Source organism: Protopterus annectens, chromosome 7.part0, assembly GCF_019279795.1.
Source record: "Protopterus annectens isolate FY-2018-M chromosome 7.part0, PAN1.0, whole genome shotgun sequence".
Classification (NCBI taxonomy): Eukaryota; Metazoa; Chordata; order Ceratodontiformes; family Protopteridae; genus Protopterus; species Protopterus annectens.
In genome coordinates, this window is record NC_056739.1 from 464,239,015 (window position 1) to 464,264,346 (window position 25,332).

At 36.0% G+C, this 25,332-nt stretch overlaps 1 protein-coding gene across 8 annotated transcripts in view; it reads right to left on the minus strand.

Annotated features, from left to right (window-relative positions):
* Window positions 1-25,332, minus strand: part of SLC16A13 (solute carrier family 16 member 13) — a 582,947-nt gene that overhangs the window by 17,358 nt on the left and 540,257 nt on the right. For 7 of the 8 annotated variants that reach the window (XM_044077053.1, XM_044077049.1, XM_044077050.1 and 4 more), the window contains one exon: window positions 5,904-6,680. In XM_044077053.1, coding sequence (XP_043932988.1) covers window positions 5,904-6,680 — 777 coding nt within the window. Of the gene's footprint in view, window positions 1-5,522; window positions 6,681-25,332 lie in introns of those variants that run through there. The other variant, XM_044077055.1, reaches the window with a different exon arrangement.

The following is a 25,332-nucleotide window of genomic DNA, read 5'->3' on the forward strand; positions in this document are numbered from 1 at the left end:
TTTAAAGATTTCCTGCAATGCTCTCAACCACACAGGGATAACCAGTAATCACCATCCCTTACAATGTTGCTAGCCATATCAGCCAACTTGTTTACAAATCAATCCTCACAGTACTGTGAGCCCCAGCAGCCTTCGCCCATGTTTAAAATTCCTCACAGTGCTGCCAGTCATACCAACCATCACACGTATGCACTCCATGAGGGGCTGTCTGCTGTCTCCCCATATGTAATCTCCACAGTGCCATCAGCTATAGCAGCCATATTGAACTGTATGTGGAGGGGGTCTAGAGTTTTGATGTAACTAACAGATTATCACATGTTCAGATACTGGAAAGCAGGTATTTTTCAACTATTCTCCATTCATACTACCACCTCTTTTTCAAAGAGCATCACTATGAATGCTTGCGTGAATATATACACCTTCACAGCACTCACCAGGAGAAAGAATGCATACATGCACGCTATTGTGCATGTATCCACCCACAATATTGTGCATCCACAGTTGTTTGTGAAGGTGGTGGTAGTATGAATTGCTAAAAAAATACCTACTTCCCAATCTGGGGGAGCAGCATAACATAAAAGACCAATGTGGCTAGAAACTAACAAAATTATAATGTATCGTGATGCTTTGCAATATTTGGCTTCATGTCTCTGCAGGTCTCTCAGTAGTTATTTCTAATTTTTATTTTTATTTTGTTCTAATCAAAAATGGCCTGACTGAGATAAACACAGTGACACGATTTTACTTTCTGGTTAAGCTTTCCTTTGTTGCCATGCAAGTGTCCTCAAAGGATGACATTATCATGCCTGCCCTTTCATGCTAGAACTTCTTTGCATTTATGTAGAATTGCTGTACCCAGAATTACTCCTGACATTCTGAGCAGAATCTGAAACTTTTCCCAAAGATATTCTATGGTTTGTATTTTTTGTCTTTTTTTAAATACACTACAGTAAGCCTTTTCTTCTTTACATGTAAAACATTGCTTACATTTGATGTTTTTAAGCTGGATTTGAGGTAGTTCATTCCATTTCCATCACTGGTAAGAGGTTTCTTTAATCTAAGACTAAATGGTAAAAGAGGTGCAATTTCACAAAAGAATTAGTAAATGTATGGCCCAGTGGGAGAGAGAAAAGGCAGTCTCATATGACAGGACACAATAAATCAGCTGTGAATCCTTGAGGACTCAATAGGTTTATGATCACAATGGAAGGGAAAGAATGAAAGATTACATTACCTTGCTATGTCAAATTCTACCGGGCCAAAATCCTTGAACTGTATATGATTGTCAGGTTATAATTAGTACACACGCTGCACCCATCACACAAAATTCAAAGCAGACATATCGACCCACATATTCTGACGCACTTAAAAGTAACCTTCCTACACCTGAAACACCTCCTAGATGAAGTACCCATAACAAATATCCTCAGCAGCCCCAAATGCACTCTTTCAAAACAACACAACATCAACACATAGAGCTACATCTCGTGGAGCCTCTACCTCTAAGCCCATAGGGCAAGTCACCATACAATCCAACATTCTAGTTATTGGAGACTCCATCATGAGACTCCATCATGAGACACACTGATGTCCCTCTCACCTGGCTGAGTAAGGAGAAAGTTACAGTCAGTTGCTTATCAGGGGCTAGGATCCGCCACATTACACACGCACTCAGGTCATTGAACCACAAGTGGAAATATGACTCAGTCATAGTCCATGAGGAAGTAAATGTCCTCAGACGTGCCCCCCTATACTGTATAAAAAGAGACATCATGGAGCTCTCAGAATATGTGCCTCAGGCAGGTATGAGCCTAGCATTGAGCATCATTTTACCTTCTCCAAGGATGATGCCACAATACGAACAAAAGATGATTGACTTTAATAATTGGCTAAGTTTCTTGTGTCATTCTAAGGGGGTGTGATATTTGTCAGCATGGAAGGAGATGGTCAACAGACAACACTGCTTTGCCAGGCATGGTCTGCACTTTTTCCCTCTAGGTTTTCAATATTAGCTAAAATATTGTCTTCCCCACACAGTGCCTTTTTTAGGCAATGTCAAACTGAAAGTACTTCTGAAATAGCAAATCAAAGAAAATCTAAAGGTATTACTGCTCAATGCTAGGAGTCTAAACAGAAAACTCCTAGAAGCTCTCTTCACCTTAGAGAATGCTGACATCTGTGCGGTCACTGAGACATGATTTAAGGCCATGGAAAGTACACCAACAGTGCAAGATTATAATGCCTTCCACACATTTAGACTAGCTACTACACAGACAGAGAATAAAGGTAGAGGTGTGTCTATTTACATCAAAAATAAATATACTTCAAGGCTAGTCAAACAGGACAATGTACTTTCATGTTCAAATCACCATAGGCAAAATCTAATACCATTTCCCTGCAAGCTATAGGTCCCCCTCTATGATCCAGGATATCCATACCATGTATTTAAACTTATTAGAAACACTAACCATCCAACCCAATACCATATTCATGGGTGACTTTAATTACCCCACTATTAACTGGGAATCCTATACGACACCAAACATACAGGTACAGAGATTCCTAGATTTTGTAAACACAAATTCCCTGGACCTAGTCAATACACCAACTAAGGGTGCAACCATACTGGAGCTGGTCCTCACCAATATGCGAGAGTGCTGCACCCGCACAACTGTAATGTCTTCCCTGGTAAGGTCAGACCACAAAATGGTCTCTTTTGAAGTAAAAATAAAACCTGTACCCCCAGCTAAACCTGGAATATTCAGGAACTACTCTAAGGCTAACCTCCTGCTATTAAGCGATAACTTGGCAAAATTTCAAGCCCCCATAAACCCTGAGAACACTGCTGCCTATGCAGAACTGTTCACCGAAACCCTGTACAAGCATGCTAATGGCTGCACAGAGGCAGCTGTGCCCACCAGGATGAAGTACAGAACTAACTCTGTTGGAATCACAAAATCAATAGGCTGTCTAACAGAAGGAAGAAAATCATGGCAAAAATCAGGAGGTGCAGCACCCAGCAGGATAAAAGCCCTCTCTTTAGACTAAACAAACAACTCAGAGGACGAATAAAGTCTACAAAAGCCAAATTTGAGTAGGTTTGGCCTCCCAGGCCATGGACAACCACAAAGCATTCTTTAGCTATGTCCACAACCTCAAAGGCAGTACACAATTGTGTGCAAAGCTCTTTGAAAATGGAGCCACCTATACTGAGCCAGAAGATATAGCAAACCTCCTGGCTGAGAAATTCAGCTCCAACTGTACCCCTCTCTCCCCCTCAACCTTCCCTCAGAAAATACCATCAAATATATACTATCACTAGGGAACAGGTCATTAATGCTCTCTTTCTCTAAGACCAAGAACACTGCATCAGTGGGCCTACACAATATACCAGGATGCCTTCTAAATAGCATGAAACATGACTTATTAGGGCCTCTGGAATTACTGTTTAACTTTAGCCACAAAACAGGCTTTGTACCTCATGAATGGAGAACAGCAACAGTCATCCCTCTGCACAAAGGTGGGCCATCTACAGACCCTGGAAACTACAGACCCATAAGTCTCACAAGTCTTAAATGTAAAGCCATGGAAAGAATTATCATGGAAATGATCCATAGAGATATAGTAAACCTCCAGATACTGGACCCAACCCAGTTTGGTTTCATCAAGGGCAGATCATGCCTACCCAACCTGGTAGACTTCTTTGAGAAGGTAACCAAAACAATGGATGAGGGAAAAATGGTTCACACTGCCTACCTTAACCTGGCCAAGGCATTTGACATAATACCCCACTCCGGCATTGTTGACAAACTCAAGAGGTTAGGTACAAACCTGTATGTCACCCAGTGAGTAGTCATCTGGCTCACAAACAGGACCCAGGAAGTTAGAATTAGAAAGTCTACCTCTACAAAGAGGCCAGTCACAAGTATAGTCCCTCAGGGATCAGTCCTTGAACTGCTCCTTTTTGGCATTTACTTCTCTGGAGTCAAGGTCAATGTCAGTTGTCTCTGGCTGACTACATTTTCAGATGATTGCAAATTAGGAGCTGTCATTGAATCACACTGACACAAATGTTCTCCAGGAGGTGCTGACACAGACAAACAACTGGTGTCAGAACCATGGACTAAAACTAAATGCCAAGAAATGCATAATAGTATCTTTTGAGAGGTCATCCACCCCTGGTAACTATCATATTGACAACACACCCCTTACAGCTGACCCAGTAGTCAAGGACTTAGGGACACACATAGATTGTATTCTAGCCTCTGACCATCATATGTCTACAGTAGTGAGGAAATTATTCTATATTGTGCAACTTATAAACAAAGGTATGGCATCTAAGTCCAAGGAAGTCATTGTTCCACTGTATTCAGCATTCATCAGACTTATCATTGAGTGCAATGCTTTCTTTGGTATGTACCTAACAGGCATATCCAACAACTGGGATACCCACAGAGGTTCCTTACTAAAAGAATACAGGGCATGAGTAACATGTCCTATGCAGACCGCCTCAAGGCCCTTTCCCTGTATTCTGTTTCCTACAGGCTTTTGAGGGGAGATCTATGCTTGGCATACAGGGCATTTTCAGATTCCACTCTGACGGACCTCCTGCATATCCACAAAACAAACACCACCAGAACTACCAATTCTAAAGACTTAAACATTGCCTGTGATATAAATAGGACCCTGCTGGAGAGACAGGCATTTATCCCAGAGACTACCCCGTCTATAGAATAGGCTCCCCACCCATGTGAAGCAGAGTTCCTCCCTAACCAAATTCAAGTGCAACTTGGACAATTGGATGGGGAACAGGAAATTCATCACTGGTTTGGCACCAATGTCTCTAATGGACACATGCAACCTGTAAATGGTTCATCTCCCAGGCCCTTGCTTGCAAATGTTTCATCTCCCAAATCCCTGCTTACACTTATCAAGGGTATCAGAACTTGTCAGAGATTTGGGATGCATGGCTAGGCTTAAAAAGGCCCTTGTGGTTGTTAGCATAGTAAACATCTATGAACCTATGATATAACAGCCAGGGAAACAAGTTCCTAATGCATGTACTGTGAGATTTAATTCAAACTCAACATGCTGTGTACTGAGAAAAATGAATAACATAGAAATGGAATGGAAAGAATAAAAAAAAAGAGTTGTCATGCTTCTTCATATGTATCAGTGCAATTATTTGTGTGTTCGTTGTGTAGATGTCTTTTAATATCACAGAATATAAAAAAGGAAAGAAGTAATCCAGAAAGCTCCAATCAGCTCTGGTATATCTCTCTCTCTCTTTCTCTCTCTCTCTGATGCACTTCCTGTGGGTGGAATAAGGATGAATTGTTGAAGTTTGGAGTAATTTATTCACTTATATAGATAGATGGATAATGTTCTTTGCTCTAAAGAAAAATTATAACAAAATGGAAAAGTGTTCTTGACAGCAGTGTCCTATATAGTTTATGCAACCAGTCTCAGATCAAATACGAGCAAGTGCTGGCAAAAAAAAAAAAAGAAGGAAAGAAAACTAGTTGGATGATTCATAAACAGGGCTTATGGTTTATTTCAATACATAAGATCACTGTTAGGCCAGTAACAAGAGTGTTTAGTTACACAAATAAGGAGTTCGCTAGTCATGCCTAATATGAATGGTTAAGCAGCATCACAGGAATATTTTTCTTCCCAACACAAGAGGTGGCTAAAAACTAGTTTATTATTTTAATGCCAACATGACTAACTCTATGACCAACTCCCATCCTGTAGAAGTACTGTGGTTTAAATACACAAAGTTCTTTCATCATACTGCTAATGCAGTCCCCAACTATGCCCTGCTGTTAAAAGTATACATTTTCATACACATATAATACACTTATTTTCTGCCATAGAAGATAAAAAAATGACCATCTGCTTACCTGAAAGGGGTGCTCCAAGTAATCCGCCAATACTCTCTATCATTTGTAACAGTCCTAGTCCCCCAAAAATCCTTTGGATACCCACAATTTCAGGAATGAGTGAAAAAACAACAGGTGTCATTGCCCCAGAGAAAAACCCATAACAAGTGCTGATGATCACCAACAATGGATAACTGGTACCCAGTGGAATAGCAGCAATGCTGACACTCGTCAATAAGGTCCATAGAAAAAGGACATGAACTAGGCGGAGCTTTCCAAGGTCTGACATCCAACCAGAAAAGAGACGACCAATTAAGTCTGTGATGGCAGCAACAGACATGAGGAAGGCAGCCTGGTATTCATCAAAGCCTGTTTCCCTCGCAAAAGCCACAAAGTGCACATATGGTACAAAATAACCAGTATTTATTAAGGTGATGGCCAGTGCAAGTCTCATGAAAGGGCAATGATAAAAAAGTGTCAGGTCCAACAGCATACTGACTTTCTGTAGACAAGCCTTACTCTTTGAATCCTCTGCTTTAACTGTATCAGTGTCTTCTTTTAAGGCAATAGGTCGTAACAGTGATCCACAGACGATTAGATTGGCGGTCATGCCTGACAGAATGAGAAGTGCACCTCGCCAGCCATATTCGTCGACAAAGTATTGGAACAATGGTGAAAAGGCAAATGAGGAAAGGCCCACCCCAGTGAAAGCCAATCCTACAGCCAACGTCCTTCTCTTCTTAAAGTAACGTGTCACTGTGGCAATTGTGGGAGTGAAAACCAAGGCCCAGCCTAAACCTATTAAGTAAACAGAACACAGGAGAAGATTATATCAGGATTGCAGTTATCATCCTTAAGAACACAATACAAACAATTTTTATTTTCCTTATCCAATCTTATGAAAGTTACTTAATTGGCTAAAGAACTGACACAGTTATATGCCTCATCTCTTCTAAAAGAAGGGTTTTTGCACCCTTCACACAAGTTGATTCAGTTATTTAGCTATGCAGTTTGCAGATAATGATCAGTGGTTTTCCTTTTACTTCACAGAATGTCTACATTTTTGCCTTATGTTTTTGAATTATTCCTCCAAAGTATTTGTGGTTCTCTGGGAAATCATCATGCATTTCAGTTGCTATATAATGATATACATTTGAGTTTCACAGTTCATATGCAAAACCTGTGATTCAAGCAACTTTCTAAGTTTAAAAGAGAAATATTTAAAATCTGTCCCTGATTTAGGCCTTTTGCTACCCATTATTTTTCCAGAATTCTTGGGCAAAGAAGTTGAAACATCTGCTTGCAAGTGTTTATTTTTTTATCAAGAATGATTGGAACTTCATAAAACATGAAATCAGACCAAGTCCACTAATAAAAAATGCTGAACTGCATATCCATCCCCATCCCAGTAATACAGACAAGGATTATGTGAAATTTACAAAAATGACCCTGAAGAAAGATATACTTCACCAAGACTTGAAAAGATACATGGAGTGAGGGGTTGTTCTGCCTGACACCATTGTAAGGGGCTGCAGTCCCCATCCCCTATTTCACTTAAATATTCAAATTCCTCTCTTGCTCTACATGTAATGCAGATGACATACAACACTTTTAAAACTGTTAAGTTTTATTTGTTTATCTATGGATTTACTTTTGCTGACTGAGTTGGACAGTTAGGCCTATGGATTGCTAGTAGGTGAGAGACAAGTTTTTTTTTCTCCCAAACTAGATGAAGCAAAATGTGAGTTTTGGGAATAATATAGTTTCAATAGAAATGTCACAGTTTAAAGGAAATTTTGGAAGATGGTACTGCATTTTAATTTGCAGGCCCATTGGTAAAACTTCATATTAATGTCTTTAATTAAGATATTTGTTCTTAACATTATAGTATTAATGTGAAAACAGGGCATGACAATTTAAAAATGTGGCTGCAAAGAGAATTTGAGGTTTTAGGTCTGTCACTCAGAGGTAGATCGCAGTCAAATGTGGCCCTAGGTAGGGTAACGGGCCATTACTTGACTGTTTCTTCCCATTTGCTGCTCAAACCTGTCAGTGTACGTACTATTTTCTTCTTTGTTTTTACTGATTAGAAATCTTGGATTCAACTTATTTCAAGTTAAAGTATAAACACTGTTGGCCATTTTCTAAACAAAACTGCCTGTCATTAAAAACAAACTTGGCATGAGCAACAGTAAAACTGTTCTTCCCTTGTAACTGACATTCATTGAAAAAGCATTAAAACTTATATTCAGTAAAAATGCATTTGGTCAGTGGTGGATTAAGTGTACCTTGAGCCCTGGGCTGTTTTCAAACCATTGCCCCTCCACATTTTACGACAACGCATAAATGTTTGTGTTCCTTGATTCCCCTTCCTGATTGTTTTAAATTTTATTTTGGTTATTACAGCAACATTTCTTGTTTAATACAGGAACAGTTGTTAGAGTAAGTTTTAAATTTGTAGTTTTGAAACGTCTATCCAGTAAAACAAAATGCATGATCCAATAATGACATAAGTACCCATTTCAGAATATTTCAAAAATGCTACAATCCACCATCTGTGCTCAACGTTTATGGCCATTGTATTAACTGTATACATATCACCTGTCCGGTTGTGATAAAAATGGTCACATTTTGCTTTGCACAAATGCACATTATCCCTGTAAAGACAGACTAACAACTTTTTAACTTTATCAGCTCAGTAGGGTCAGTCATTTTTATACACAGACATCTCTAAAGCCCAGCAGTTACAGCTACATTGATTGCGCCCTTCTCAGATATCTGTGTCAAAAAAATGAATAATAATGACCAAAGTCACATATTTCAAGTTTGCTTCACACAGATACAATGTAACTAAAATATTCCAACTTAATACACACACACACACACACACACACACACACACACACACACACACACACACACACACACACACACACACACACACACACACATACACACACACACACACACACACACACACACATACACACACACACACACAAAGCCAGATTAAAGACTGCTTAAAAATTACCAGATAAAGCATAAGGTACCTCCATCCACAGACAGCCCCCCATCAGCAGTTATAACCAGATTGTTGATTTATACACTCCTTAGTCTTACGTAGAAATATGGTACATGTACTTTATTTGTATGAACTAGTGAAAATCATCTGAATAATTTCACATTAAAGATAACTATTACTAATGCAGATGTTGCTGTTCACAAACAACTTTGCGTTTCAGTATTTCATCTACAAATGCAGTGCCTACTGCCTTTGAAGAATAAAGTGTCTATGTTCCATTAAAGAAAATGGGTGTGCTGATGATATTCTCGTATATTTAGTGAACTAGATCTGCTATGCAATAAGGAATGGCTGGCAAATGACAGTAGTCCTGAAGACTATTAAGGAACCTAGCCTAAATTCCTAACAGCTCCAAAGTACTGTCTGGTTACACGACCTGCTCACTGTCACACAGTAAGTAAATTAAGGTGGAAAGATTCAAACCCTGCACTCTTGCCACAGGAAGCAGCTCATTAACAAATTAGAGCTTTGGTCCTCTGCTCTACTGGCCTGAGTAACCGTTTTTAACTAAATGCAGAAATCCTTTCTAATCTGATCTTTCAGAGAAAACTGTATCACAGTATTATGTAACAATGACTACATAATGGATGCTGAAGACTAGACAGTTCTGATCATGATCATCACTCCAAATAATGCAGACAGCATGACCTGATGAATGTCAACCCCTTCGCAGTTACAATAGGCTGGAAAGAAGGTATTGCAAAAATACATTACTAAAATGCAGTACATTTAGACTATCAAAATGCAACATGTTTTGATTATATTACACAATCCATGTCTATTAATGAATATAAAATGTTAACTACAATATAAATGTGGCACCAGATTTTGTTCAGCTACCCAGAAGTCATACAACAATCAGAAATATTACTGCATCCAACATACTGGTTTTTGGTGGGGGACTTATATGCTTGCAGGACACCTACTTCCCAACTCTGACTTCCCTATGTCTTCTCTGTCATCAAGAATATTTATCCCCTCTGACATCACTCAGTACAGGTCTGACCTACTTGAATGGCTGATAATATCATGTTGTTGCTGCATACACCTCCAGGGTCAACAGAACCAGATCATGGACAGTGGAGCCCTATGCAGGGTAATAAATCAGTCCCCCACCAGCCATACCAGTATCCCATTACTTGGCTGTCCTTCTCCAATAACCATAAATAATGTTCAAACTTGTCAGTGTACATACTATTTCTTCTTTACTTTTACAATTATCACAGAGATTTGATTGTATTTAAAACGTATTTCAAATTTTAAAGAAAAGAAAAAATACCAACAGCAATTTTCTAAACAAAACGGTCTTCTCTTGTCTTCCATTGAAGCTTACATTTAGTGAAAATGCATTTTGCAACTCAGTAAATTACAAGAGACATGATGGAATTCTTACTCAAATAGCATATAGTGAAGTATTAATCGCCGTCTATGTGAAGGGTGCAGGAATTCAAAAGACAAATATGTAACTCCATTTACTAACAGCCTTCCTTTAGTGCTCCTTTTCAGGAGCAACCCATAAGTACTGTCTGGTAAAGTAGCTTGGCAGAGTCAAAAAGAAGACAGCTAAAGAAATCAAATCATGTACTACTGGAAGCAACTCTTTTTAGCAGCTCATAAATTTATTTATATCCACTAAGTAGTAAACAAAGTGTTGTAACCCAACACAGTATATTTCATATTGTGTGTCTGCATAAAGCAAGTCGAGTCAAAAATGTATTCATACTTAAAATATTAGCATTAAACTATGACTTCATGCTGTCCAGTTTATTCATAGCTAAATAGTAAACACACACTCAACATTCAACAGAACAAGGAAACTAAGGATCACATCCAAAAAACACATAGCTCACATGATGATTCTCATGTTAACTATAATCAATTCCCTTCCTTTCCACCATAACTACTCTGGTTCATAGGTAGTTACTAGGTTTGCAGTCCAGGAGACCAGTGAGGAGCCTAGCCCAAATTTCCAGTTGCCCCAAAGCTTGCCTAGTTAAGGGACTTGCTCAAGGAAAAGGCATAAATGAGGCAAAATCAGAGATGTTCTAGAATCTGGAGGCAGATAAGTTAATAGTACAACACATTTTGCATCAACATATATTTTGTGAACCACTAAAACTGCGAAACTCTAATGACTGACATTAATTGACTGTAACTCTCAATCATGGTGTTGGTGTGATGGATTAAGACTATTAGTTTGTGTAGTGAAGTTAAAGGATTTAAATTTGACTAAATAACTTAACAAGACAGTGTCCCATAAATGGAGCATTTTACACACACACACACACACACACACACACACACACACACACACACACACACACACACACACACACACACCAATGCTACCTGTGAGAGGAAAGTTTGCTGGGTTTCTGCAAAACATCCATCTGCTGCCGTAGACATTAAATAGCATTCACAAACTCATTATTGGTGCACAGCTACCGGTCTGTCACTATGTTCCATATGTTACAAAACAAAGTCCACTCTTGGTTTGATTTAGTTAGCTTTAAAAGAAAAACCTCAATCTCAGAGAGGGAGAGTTTAAGCCATATACCTCAATGGCTCAAGTATCCTTGAAATCTCTCACTGGCTCAAATCATTGTCAATGAAAGAGACAGATCTGCTGCATGCCTAGCAAGAAGTCACAACACATTTGTTTTGTTTGTAATAATGTTTTGGTAAAGGTTCAGACTTTTATTTTTTTGAAAAATTGAACTTTTCTTTAAATTTCTGCTTCATGGCCAGGCTCCCCAGTGGGTCCTTGGCACTAGGTAGTTGATTAGGTCACGCTATGCTAGATCCAGGCCTACTGTTACTACAAAATTTGAAAACATATAATGTATGGGTTTATGGCTGGAAACTCAAATTTAAATTATGGAAGAATTAAGAAATTATCTGTCCTACATTTATTTGATGTTATGTAGTTGATATAAGTAAAGTCATGCTTTTTATTTTCTAGGACAGCCAAAGTGCATACAAAAAGGGACAAGGGAGGTATGGCATTGTGTTAAAACTGGAAACAAAAGAAGACATAAAAAACTTTTGCAATGTCACTTCCCTTCTTTCCTTGGTATTTCTGACATCTACCCCATTTTCTTCTGTATTTTAGACATTCCAGATCTCCCCATAATGTCAAGTCTTGTGATGTAAAATGCTTGCAACTAGGATTGTGTTGGTGTGGTTTGTTTTCCTTTACATAAATATATGATTGTTTATGCTGTAAGTGATGGTTTAATAAAGATGTTTCTTGTTTAAAAAAGGGGGCAGGAATTGAACAATTTATGTAATGTTGCTTATATTATATGACATATAGCAATATATCTGGAGTATAATGTTTGTTAATGTTAATTTGTTAATACTGTTTGATTACTATTGTATAAATGTAAATTTGTCTATGTCAAAAGTGATAATTCAATAAAGGTGTTTAAAAAAAAGTCTTGCATTGCAATATCTTGCATTAGACTCAGACAATCTTCTTTACATTGAGGCTCTGATTTTTTCCACTTTCCAGTAACTATTTTCTTGCCTGCCAAAATCACTGTCCCTAATAGAGCTAAACCGTTACAAAACCAATCTCCATCTTGGAGCTTTTCTCTCCGGGCTTCTGCTGAAAAAGGACATGTGTTCAGTCGAACTTTCCCGGTAAACAAATGTAAAATAAAAAAAATGAAATCTGCTGGAAGGCCTAAAAAAGATGAGGAGATTAAGTGGCAAATGTCCTGGTAAAAAGACTAGATGCTGTAAAATCCCTTTAGATCAATAACTTCAGACAGGACCAGAATATGTGCATCTAGTTCCCAATTTCTCCCATACTAGGGGCCCTGGGTACATTGTAACAAGTTCATTATGTGTTGAAATAGCTATGCAAGCATTTCTATGCCAAAGTTTAGAATTTTATAATCTTCACTGATTTCAAATGCCTGTATACCTTTTTCCCACAAATCTTTAGATAGTGTGATAGATGTCAATTTCTCCCAGCCTGTCTCCAGTTTAAGTTTCAACTTTGTCTTCCCTTATATATACTAGATTTTATTTCTTTGTTCTGCACTCTCATATTTCTACATATAAACATTTCTTTCACTTGCAAGAACTACACCCCCATTGATTGACTAATATATATATATATATATATATCTACATATATATACATATATATATATATATATATATATATATATATATATATATATATATATATGTGTGTGTGTGTGTGTATCATGGGGTCCTGTATATTTCATATAGTCAGACTGTGCTACTTGGAATTTTTCTTGTGTCAAAATTGTTATAGAGCAATGGGGTCACTTCTACTTCTTCTCACCTTTTATCTTTTAAGTTTTTTTCTCATCTATATCTGCAGATTTTGACCAAAACCTTTTTCTATAATTTCTACTGCCGTTGGGACTACCCATGCCATTCCATTGATCATTTTTCATAACCATACTGCACATCTGAATCACTTTGAAATTTCCAACCATACTCTTATCTGAGGTATTTTAATATCTTGACAAATGTAGAGGTAAAACCACGTTCTCTCACCACAGGAAAACGTAACCAACCAGAGTTTAAAGTAGACAGTCAAATAGTCACAAATGAAATTTCTTGCAGTAAATCCACATCAATAGACAAACTTCTATGGATATCGACACGAAGGCAGAATATAAATGTAGAAAAACAATGTTTATTAGTTAAAACGTGAGCGCTTTCGCGTAGCAGCTACTACGCTTCATCAGACAATAATGAAAATACAATAGCTTCTTTTTATATACAGAGACTGGTAGAAAAGGCGCCAAATCAATGACAATTAGTAAAAGTCAATTATTTCATTAGATAATTAGGCAAGTAAAGCTTGCAGCTTGATTAGGTGTTGGTTTCTTAAAAGGATATCTATAAAGAGTACACATTTATAAAAAGAAAACTTTTTAAGATATGACTGACAAGTTTTTGCAAATCATTCAAAATAATGGTTGTAAACAGCAATGTTATGTTCAATGATGGTGTGCAAAACAATGCGAATATAAAACCACCATAAAATCTGACTCAGTATTTTCTGCATATACATGAATGAATAAATAAATAAATAAATAAATAAATAAATGCATGTATAAGGTAAACAAACAAGAAACTGAATATCAAAATGAACACTAATGCTCAAAATGATACAAATATAAAATTGACATTCAATCTAGCTGCATAATAACTATTTGTATATGAATAAATAAATAAATAAATATAGATAAATATATAGATAAAAATATATAGATACAAATGTATGCACTCTGTGGTTTTACATGTTAAAAGTTGAGTGTTAAATAAATGAGTAAATGAACAGATAATTAAGTAATTAATACATAATTTTTTTAGGTTTTGGATTAAATAACAAGTATAAAAAATGTGAAAAAATATGTAAAAAAATATATAAGATAAAAGGGCTTCAAAAGCAATTTTAAAAACAGCATTGAAACAGCATTAAAAACAACATAACTACATTGTATAAAGGCAAGAATAAAATAAATTATTTGTTCAAAGAATGCATTTAGATTAATAAGAATAGTTTATAATGGTAATAATAATATATTATGCTCTTTTATATATAAATAAAATTTTATATAAGATCTATATAAAAAATATATGAAAAAATATATAAAGATGTAAAAATATATAAAAATCTATATATAGAATATATATGTATATATAATAAAAACGCATTCAAATTAATTTTTTAGTTCTTGTGTAACAACTTTATAACATCATAACAAATCTTGCCAAATACAAGATAAAATAATAATATGAAAAAATAATATGAAAAAAGGAGGGCAGTATTAGGTCTCAATATTTACCTAACTTTTAGAGATGATAATTATGAGATATAAGATGGGATCTGAGGTGTATGTATAATAAAAACGTGTTCAAATACATTTTATATAATAACTTCACAAAGTCATAACATATCTTGCCAAAAACATAATAAGATAGCGTGAAAAAAGAGGAGATACTGTTAAGATACAATAGTTACCTGGCTTCTAAGACAGGCTTAATGGAAATGTAACTGTTGATGCCAGGAGGTATGTGAGCTGCTAACCTTAAAATCCATTTTAATTCTTTATTACTTAAGTTCAATGTATTGTCACCCTCTCTTCTATTGGGTTTAATTACTTCCAGAATCCTAAAGTTAAATAGATGTGAGGGTTGCTCTAATATATGCTTCGCTAATGCGTTTAATTCATTTTTTGTTTTTATGTCATATAAATGACCATAGATTCTATCCTTTAAACATCTTTTAGTCAAGCCGACATAAAAAGCTTGGCATTTTTTTTTTTTTTTTTTCATATATTTTTTATATAGATCTTATATAAAATTTTATTTATATATAAAAGAGCATAATATATTATTATTACCATTATACCATTATAAACTATTCTTATTAATCTAAATGCATTCTTTGAACAAATAATTTCTTTTATTCTTGCCTTTATACAATGTAGTTATGTTGTTTTTAATGCTGTTTCAATGCTGTTTTTAAAATTGCTTTTGAAGCCCTTTTATCTTATATATTTTTTTACATATTTTTTCACATTTTTTATACTTGTTATTTAATCCAAAACCTAAAAAATTTATGTATTAATTACTTAATTATCTGTTCATTTACTCATTTATTTAACACTCAACTTTTAACATGTAAAACCACAGAGTGCATACATTTTTATCTATATATTTTTATCTATATATTTATCTATATTTATTTATTTATTTATTCATATACAAATAGTTATTATGCAGCTAGATTGAATGTCAATTTTATATTTGTATCATTTTGAGCATTAGTGTTCATTTTGATATTCAGTTTCTTGTTTGTTTACCTTATACATGCATTTATTTATTTATTTATTTATTTATTTATTCATTCATGTATATGCAGAAAATACTGAGTCAGATTTTATGGTGGTTTTATATTCGCATTGTTTTGCACACCATCATTGAACATAACATTGCTGTTTACAACCATTATTTTGAATGATTTGCAAAAAACTTGTCAGTCATATCTTAAAAAGTTTTCTTTTTATAAATGTGTACTCTTTATAGATATCCTTTTAAGAAACCAACACCTAATCAAGCTGCAAGCTTTACTTGCCTAATTATCTAATGAAATAATTGACTTTTACTAATTGTCATTGATTTGGCGCCTTTTCTACCAGTCTCTGTATATAAAAAGAAGCTATTGTATTTTCATTATTGTCTGATGAAGCGTAGTAGCTGCTACGCGAAAGCGCTCACGTTTTAACTAATAAACATTGGTTTTCTACATTTATATTCTGCCTTCGTGTCGATATCCATAGAAGTTTGTCTATTGATGTGGATTTACTGCAAGAAATTTCATTTGTGACTATTTGACTGTCTACTTTAAACTCTGGTTGGTTACGTTTTCCTGTGGTGAGAGAACCTGGTTTTACCTCTACATTTGCTTTGCTTCTACTGGCTCTCTCTCCGGCTGACAGTGAAAAGTTTTTTAGCGAATATCTTGACAAAGGTAGATGTCTGTGTCTTGTCCTTATAGATGTAGAGCTGATCTAGCCAGTGTAATCCGCCTAATGTGGGAACAGTTGTAATGTCATTTTAAAAAATATTTCAACTGGGTTGTTCTTCAATACATCTTCAAATCAGGGATTCCCAAACTACCCTTATTTCTTAAGAGAAAAAGACAGACTCTGTCCCAGTTCACTCTTGGTTTGTCTTGCCAGCATATAAAACTCCTCACAGCATCCTCTACATTCATAAAAAAATAATTTCTGTGATTTAAGAGAACCACATAAAACTGATAGAAGGCTATGGATAATATAACCATGTTTACTGCTTGTAAATTATCTCCTAGGTACAGTTCTAGCAAGTACCATTTCTTAGTATTAAACAGTCTTTTTAAGGTTCATGTAAGTCTCTCTTACTATTTCCTTATTGTTTTATTTAATTAAGTACCCAAATATGTTATCAGTGTGTTCTCAAAGAGCTTTGGGCTTCTATTTCTCAACTGTAATTATAATTGATAGTTTATTAATAGAGTTTTTGTTTTATCTACATTCACCTTAATGCCATATAGCTCACCAAAACTCAAGTAATGCCAAGATTTGATCCAGATGAGCATCTGGGTCAGTTCATTATATCAATAAATCATATGTTTTGTCTCCTCTTTTGCAGTTCTTTGATCCAAATCCACTATTCCCCTGGAACAAGTTTCACATATTCCCTTTTCTTTCCAGAGTAATCTTGTAGGGTCTCTCTCTATATTTCCTTTTTATTTTTCCAAACTATTAGGATTTCCTGATCTATAATCTTTCCTTTTTTTTTCTTCCACCAATTAGAAAAAATAGAAGATAATTTATAATGTACTAAAACCATCCAGTCCTTTAAATGTCCTGTTATCCAGATCTATTGATAAAATCATTGGGCCATGATCTGAAAGTTAATTTGATTGTATTTCCTTCCTGCACACTAAATGATAATGCTCTCACAAGATATACAGTCGACCAATCCTTGAATATCTTCCCACCATTTTTAAAAAGTTGGTAAACGTTATCATTTCTTTCACCTCATTTTCTCATATATGCCTCATACCTACTGCCCTCATAAAGGTTTTAAAATGTTGTCCAAAGCTTGGGATCCTAAGACAAAGGGGACTGCCTTGTACATTGCAAAAGTGTATGACTAGGTTGAAATCTCCTGGCCGTAGCCATAAACCTTCTTGAAATTTTACATTCTGTTTGCAGTTTTCCTTAAAATCCACGAGAAGAGATTCCGGGGTCCTTCATATACTAACTTAAACAGTTTACTCTTTATCTGAATTTTCAAGGTGGCAAACATCCCTTTACTATCTTGTAATGTATTTACCATCCCATCCTGTGTCTCACACCTTTTTTAATCAGTATTACTACCCCTCTTTTTTATCTCCTGAAACTATAGACTGGTATCTAAATTTTAATAACTTCAAATGTTCTTTGTCTGATAATTTTTTTTCCTGGAGAATCATTTTGGATAAAAATGTCTGTAAGAACAACATGGATCTGTTCAAGCATTTTCTCTGCTATGGAATGGACATATCATGAGGCATTTCTTTGAGGGTAGGAGATAAACTTATTACTGATTCTGCTTAAGTAGTGAATATACTTTCTGACTTTTTTGATAGCTTATTGGTCAGCTGACAAGTTGAGCCACTAGATGTTGTTCCAACTAGTAACTTTCCCAGTAATTTTGATTGATGTTGTTGCTCAGGCAGTGAAGGCCATCAAGCACAATTTAGCAGCTGGACCTGATGGACTTAATGTTTTTTTTTTTTTTGTCCTGAAGGGAACAGCTGACATCATACTCCTTTCTCTTTCACATGCTAAGGGTTTTGTGCCTAATATTTGAAAGGAAGCTATAGTCATTCCAGTTCAAAAATGTCAGTCTAGTTTATCAGCTGACTACTGTTGTCCAATCAGTTTTACTTGTATGATGGAAAAGTGCTTTGAGAGTGCCTTACAACCCCCTCCCCAGCATTTCTTTGACTTCAGTATGATATTTTGAAATACAGATTCTTAGCAGGATGTTATTTTTTTAACTAATTTAACTTTTAAAAAATTTTATTCAAGCTTTAGATAATGACCTTACAGATGATACAGTCTACCTGGTATTTACAGACACATTTAACTCTAGCCCTTTGCAATGCCATTCTAACCACTCTGGCAGATTTAAACGTAGACCCATATGTCGTAAGACGGGTGGCTAACTGCTTGTCATATAAGAGAAGAAGGATAAAAATTAAGGACCACAGCTCTGATTATAAATGTATTAAGATGGGTTTGCCACAGGGGCCTATTTTTGGTCCCCTGATTTTTGGTTTGTTGCACACTTTCCAACAGCAATTGAATAAGCAAATTTGCTAATGACATTAAGACTGGTAGTGTTATTACTAACATGCATGACCATAGCTCTTTTCAAGGCTAATTGGACTTGTTTAAGTCATCTCTTTCCAAGGGTATTACCAATAAACCCCCAAAAAACGAAACTGAGCCTATTCACCCCAAAATAGCTAGCTCCCCCAAGCAACAATTTACCATCACTTCATTCAATAATATTGCAAAATTACTAGTAACCAATACCAAACTAGTAGGAGTCATCATTGATGACCGTCTGAAATTCAACCACTACATAAAACAGGCAATAAAAAGAACTCACCAAAAAGCTAGGGGCCTTCTACAAGATCAAAAAATACTTAACAGACAAAGCCAGAACAACTGTAGCATCTTCTTTTATTCTCCCTATCCATTGTTATACTGCCCTTGTACTCATCAACTTCCATTCCACCTCACTCTCCTCACTAGACCAGTGCTACAACAAAATAACCAAATTTTACTCAAACCACAGTGACCGAACTCACACTGTATATGTATGTCTAAAACAACTTCACTGTCTCAAGCTACAGCACTCCCTAACTCACTCACAGTTAGTGACAACCCACAAACTCCTACACCTTCCTGAAAAGTGTCCAAGCCTAATTAACATATTCCAGCAGTAAAACACTACCAGACCACTACAGTCTATCAACAAGCTGTTATTTACCATAAGCAAGTCCAAGAACTCTGCTGGAGACACAGTGTACTCCTGCTATACTGCACAAGTGTGGAATTCTATACCACAAGCTTGTAGAAAAACTGAAAGTACTAAATTGCTAAAAAATCAGCTAAAGCAATATATCTGATGCATGGCTCTGCTCTGCTCCTGGATAAGTCCTTACCCTAACTGTGCTTATAATGTCCTACACTCAGACTTCTTTAATCAAACGTATTCATGTCCTTTTCTCTACTCTACCCCCATCAGCTTCTACCTAACTCTCCTTATCAGCTTTAACTGCCACAACTCCTAATATGTCTTGGAAAACTTACTGCATTTTATATACCTAAATGTCAGTCTTGTAAATAATTCTTAGCTACTATATATACATTAAAAATTATTTGCATGTTTATATGTTTCTGTAACATACTGTTTAAAATACCTGCATGTTATCTGTCTAACTTGTAACCACTGTGGAGATTTTCCCCCTGGGCCTCTGTTGAAAAGGGACATCTGTTTGCCCAGTTGGATTATTCCTGCAACAAATGCAATAAATAAGGGTATAAGGTTGAATTTTAAAAAGGGTATGATGAAGCACCATGGTTGCCTAAATCGGCTGGACCCAAATACCCTAGAGAACCAATTCTTATCTGAAGTAGCATTGGTAAGGGACTTGAGTATACTGGTGGTAAACTTAAATTTTGAGTTATGAGTTGCTCAGAGGCATACTGTGCGGTATCAACAGTAGAGTTAAAAGATTCCTGATTATCTTATTTATTATGAATATACACCATAGAAGCATCTATATCACGTTATCGAAAGTTTACTTAATCAAATCAATAAAGGTCGAACTTTATTGATCGATTAAGTAAAACATCGAATAACGTAAAAAAAAAACAAATAAAAAATAAATAAATAAATAAATGCGTAGGTAGGGGGGCAAATCCCCCTGCACCCCGCACACCCCCCCTACTTAAATATACCAACTTCGAGACTACACTTGATTGAGGTAAATGGAAATCTCCCCTTACGGAGATTTCCGTTTACTTGCACGATGTTCTTCACTTTCGATATTGTCATGCCAACAATATCAGACACGATATTGTCAGCTTACGACAACGTGAAGTAGACCTGGTAAATTATGGGAATCATGCAATTAACATATAAAAGAAACCACATAAAAAACCCACTCGGGGCACAAAACGTAGAAGTATCAGATCTGAGGTCTAACGCAGGTGTTATTCCTGTAGGGTTAATATATGTCACCCCTCCCTCTGGAATGAACAAGCCAACATAAGCTTCTTACTTAAATCAATCAGTGATTGGCTCTTCTAGTGGCTGAACCACTATTTAACCCACGTCATTTGGGTAAGAGTACAGTTTTATCCCTCTGAACAATGGAAATAGATATTAGAATATTATAAAGCTCTGAGTGAGGCTGTGAACAGTATAATATGCAAATTGAGTGAAGATGTGACTAGAGTGTTACATAAAGTTGCTTAGAAGTATACATGGGTCGCATTATGTGGTCAGTACTGCTCTTATACATTTTTTTTATTTGTAAGAATGGAGATTGAAGATTCTTAGGAAACTAGAGAAAGTTCGGTATTATAAATAATGACTATATAATTCTTGTAAATACAGTTTAAAAATGAATAAAGACAAAGATGAGTGTGATACGTGATAAGCAGTTTTGTGCAATACATAAAGGTCTATTCAGCAGAATTTGGTTATGCTGTGGGAAGCTGGAGGACTGCTATTCAGTCCTGTGTATAACATTGGCTTTAAGAATGAGGCCTTGCTAAACAGACTGTTGGCATGTTTGGGGGAAAGCCATTAAAACCTGGTTTGATTTTTGTGCATGAAATATAATAGAATAAAGAAGAAATAAAATGTAAGCTTATCAAAGCAATGATAATATATTGGAGAAGGAAATTACAGAACTAGGACTATTATTTGAAAGTGCAAGATATTAAGTTGTGTCATATTTCAAATACAGTATTTATAAATGATAGAAATATTCTAATGGAGATGCTTCAAAGCCAGTATTTTGTTGTTTCTGATGCAGAGTCATTTAAGTTGGCAATGTCTTTCATGGTATTGCAAAATATGTGAACAGGTGGTGCACTCCAAAACTCGGAGACAAAAAAAACATACCAGAAGTAGCTCTATGGACCATATTGGTATTGGTAAGACAGTCAGAAACTGAAATGCATAGTGGCAGTAAGACTGAAGAAAGGGAGAGAACATTTAAGTAGAAAATAACATTAGTGACATGCACAGACAGGAAAGTTTTATTAAAGATCAAAAACACTAAGGAAAGTAACAGTGAATGGATCATAAACAACCAATATCCAATGAAACAGTTTTTGTCTCTACATGAGGAAGAAGTAGGTGGTGATTTAGATTAATAAACTGAAAAAAATAAGTTAACTTAAAATATGTTTGACAGACAGTGATTAAAAAAAACTAAGTTTATGCTAAATAAAATTTTAAACCTCATATTTGCCTGGTGAGTTTAAGCAGGAAAATAGTTTAATTTAATGTTGATATATACAGTGCAATGAAAAAGTATTTGCCCCCTTCCTGATTTCTTATTTTTTTGCATGTTTGTCACACAAATGTTTCAGATCATCAAACAAATTTAAATATTAGACAAAGATAACCCAAGTAAACACAAAATGCAGTTTTTAAGAGATGATTTTATTTATTAAGGAAAAAAAACTATCCAAACCTACATGTCCCTATGTGAAAAAGTAATTTCCCCCTTGTTAAATCATGAAGTAACTGTGGTTAATCACATTTTTGGGAAAGCTGAGTTCAATTTCACTAGCCACATGCAGGCCTGATTACTGCCAGACATGTTGAATCAAGAGATCACGTAAAAAGAACCTGTCAGACAAAGTGAAGTAGGCCAAAAGATCCCAAAAAGTAAGACATCATGCCATGATCTAAAGAAATTCCAGAACAGATGAGAAACAAAGTCATTTCTAAAGCTTTGGAACTCCAGCAAACTATGGTGAGAGCCATTTTCCACAAATGGAGAAAACATGGAACAGTGGTGAACCTTCTCAGGAGTAGCTGACATACAAAAATTACCCCAAGAGCGCAGTGACAACTCATCCAAGAGGTCACAAAAGTACCCAGAACAACATCTAAAGAACTGCAGGCCTCACTTGCCTCAGTTAAGGTCAGTGTTCATGACTCAACCATAAGAAAGAGACTGGGCAAAAATGGCATGCATGCCAGAGTTCCAAGGAAAAAACCACTGTTGACCAAAAAGAACATAAAGGCTCGTCTCACTTTTGCCAAAAAGCATCTTGATGATACCAACACTTTTGGGAAAATATTCTGTGGACTAATGAAACAAAAGTTGAACTTTTTGGGAGGTGTGCATCCTGTTACAGCTGGCTTAAAAGTAACACAGCTTTTCAGAAAAAGAGTATCATGCCAACAGTCAAACATGTTGGTGGTAGTGTGATGGTCTGGGGCTGCTTTGCTGCTTCTGGACCTGGACAACTTGCTGTGATTGATGGAACCATGAATTCTGCTCTCTACCAAAAAACCTTGAAGGAGAATGTCCAGCCATCAGTTAGTGACCTCAAGCTGAAGTGCAGTTGGGTTCTGCAGCAGGACAATGATCCAAAACACACCAGCAAGTCCACCTCTGAATGACTTAAAAAAAAAAACAAAATGAAGGTTTTGGAGTGCCCTAGTCAAAGTCCAGACTTGAATCCAATTGAGATGCTGTGGCATTACCTTAAAAAGGTGGTTCATGTTCAGAAACTCTCCAATATGGCTGAATTAAAACAATTCTGCAAGGAAGAGTGGGCCAAAATTCCTCAACAGCGATGTGAAAGACTCATTGCCAGTTATCACAAATGCCTGATTGCAGTTGCTGCTGCTAAGGGTGGCACAACCAGTTATTAGGTTTAGGGTCAATTACTTTTTCACATAGGGCCATATAGGTTTGGATAGTTTTTTCCTTAGTAAATAAAATCATTACTTAAAAACTGCATTTTGTGTTTTCTTGGGTTATCTTTGTCTAATATTTACATTTGTTTAATGATCTAAAACATTTAAGTGTGACAAACATGCAAAAAAATAAGAAATCAGGAAGGGGCAAATACTTTTTCATTGCACTGTAAATAAAAGCATTCAGAAGCAAGTTAGATTTATTTCAAATCAAGACAGGAGCAGAGCAGACTTTTTTTTCTGGGGGGGGGGGGGCATTATCATGGACTTTTAAACAGGAAGAATGTTGAAATCCTTAGTGATCTGAATGACAAATTAGAGGAATAGCAGTTATTGACCCCTGAAGGGCCTTAACAGTGAATTTGGGTAAGGGAGAAAACTGTAGGATACACAAAATCCATGCTGCAGATACTAGGAATGGAGGATAGGAGTTAATCCGGTGCCTGAGTCTTCTCAGACACAGTGAGCAGTTTTGTTAATAGGCAATTTCAGTCATAGGTCAGGGAAAAGAGTAGTGGGAATGCTGATTTCATAACGTGCTTAGATGCCACAATGGGGAAAGAAGTATTGGAAATATACTCAACTGACAAGGACTGTAAAAGGAGAGTCTGCATATGCTTGAGGCAACTAGAAACTAACACTAATTATACTTTACAGAACAATTTGATGCACTTTTCCAAGACTGGAAAAGTGCTGGAAGCATGTTTTTTCTGACCAAAAAGCCCTTGAGATATGATTTAGAGTGCTGGTTAGGAAAATAAAACCTGGAGAAGAATAATGTAAAATAAGTAAAATCCATGAATGGAACCTGGTAGAAAGGTATGCATTTCAAAGAAGTGGTCAGCTCATGTGGATTTAAAAGTGTTTTATAAATTTTGGTTAAAACATGTGTAGAGATAAAGTAGAAAATTCCAATAAAATATTAATAGTTATTAGAAACAGATACTATATACATGCACAGACAGAATGTGAGGACCCTTGCTTGTTTGAGAAGGTATTTTTTGAGAACTGAAATAAACTTAATAACTTTTAGTAATCAGAAATGTATTACTAAAGGAAGAATGAGGATGTGTCAGTTCTTCACTTTTGGTGGAGGACAACAAAAAGGTATGACTTTTCATAAAAAACATGGTAATGAAAAAAAGAGGCTGGGATTCAGTAATCCTCCATCTAAGACTAAATAAGGCTTACACGGAAACGGCAGCCTAAGAGTATGACATCAGTGTGCCATGCATATTCATGAGGGCGCACTAAGTCAACTCTAAGGCTAACACGGAGTGCGCACGAGTGCAGGGGGCATGTCAGACTGCCGAGCAGTCCAAATATCCATGCCCCTGCAAGTGCCTAAATCTGTAAATGTCACCAGATATGAGCGAGTCCACTCCAATGTGTATATCCCCAACACTACACTCCCCCACATTCAAAACCCCTGTACAAATGAAATAAAATGTAAAACAATTATTTTTTTTATTATTCCCGATATAGCTGCCCGTATTTGCACGTGTGTGCACGGGTGTGTGCCCATTGCTTAGCTACAGTAAGCAGTTGAGACATCGAAGAGGATAATAAACCACTTATATGTAAATTAAGCCAAACAGCAATAGTGTAGTGGTAGAGCCTTCGCACAAAGAGGAGGCATTCCCGGTTCGAGTCCCACCACTCCCCTTTCTATTTTCTGTAGGAAATCTGTGCATAAAAATAATTCCTGACATTTACCTTTTAAATTTTATTAAAATGCATTGCAATGGCCTATGTAGTAGTGAACGATATTTTAAATATATATAAGAAGGTGAAACGGTCATGCATACTAAT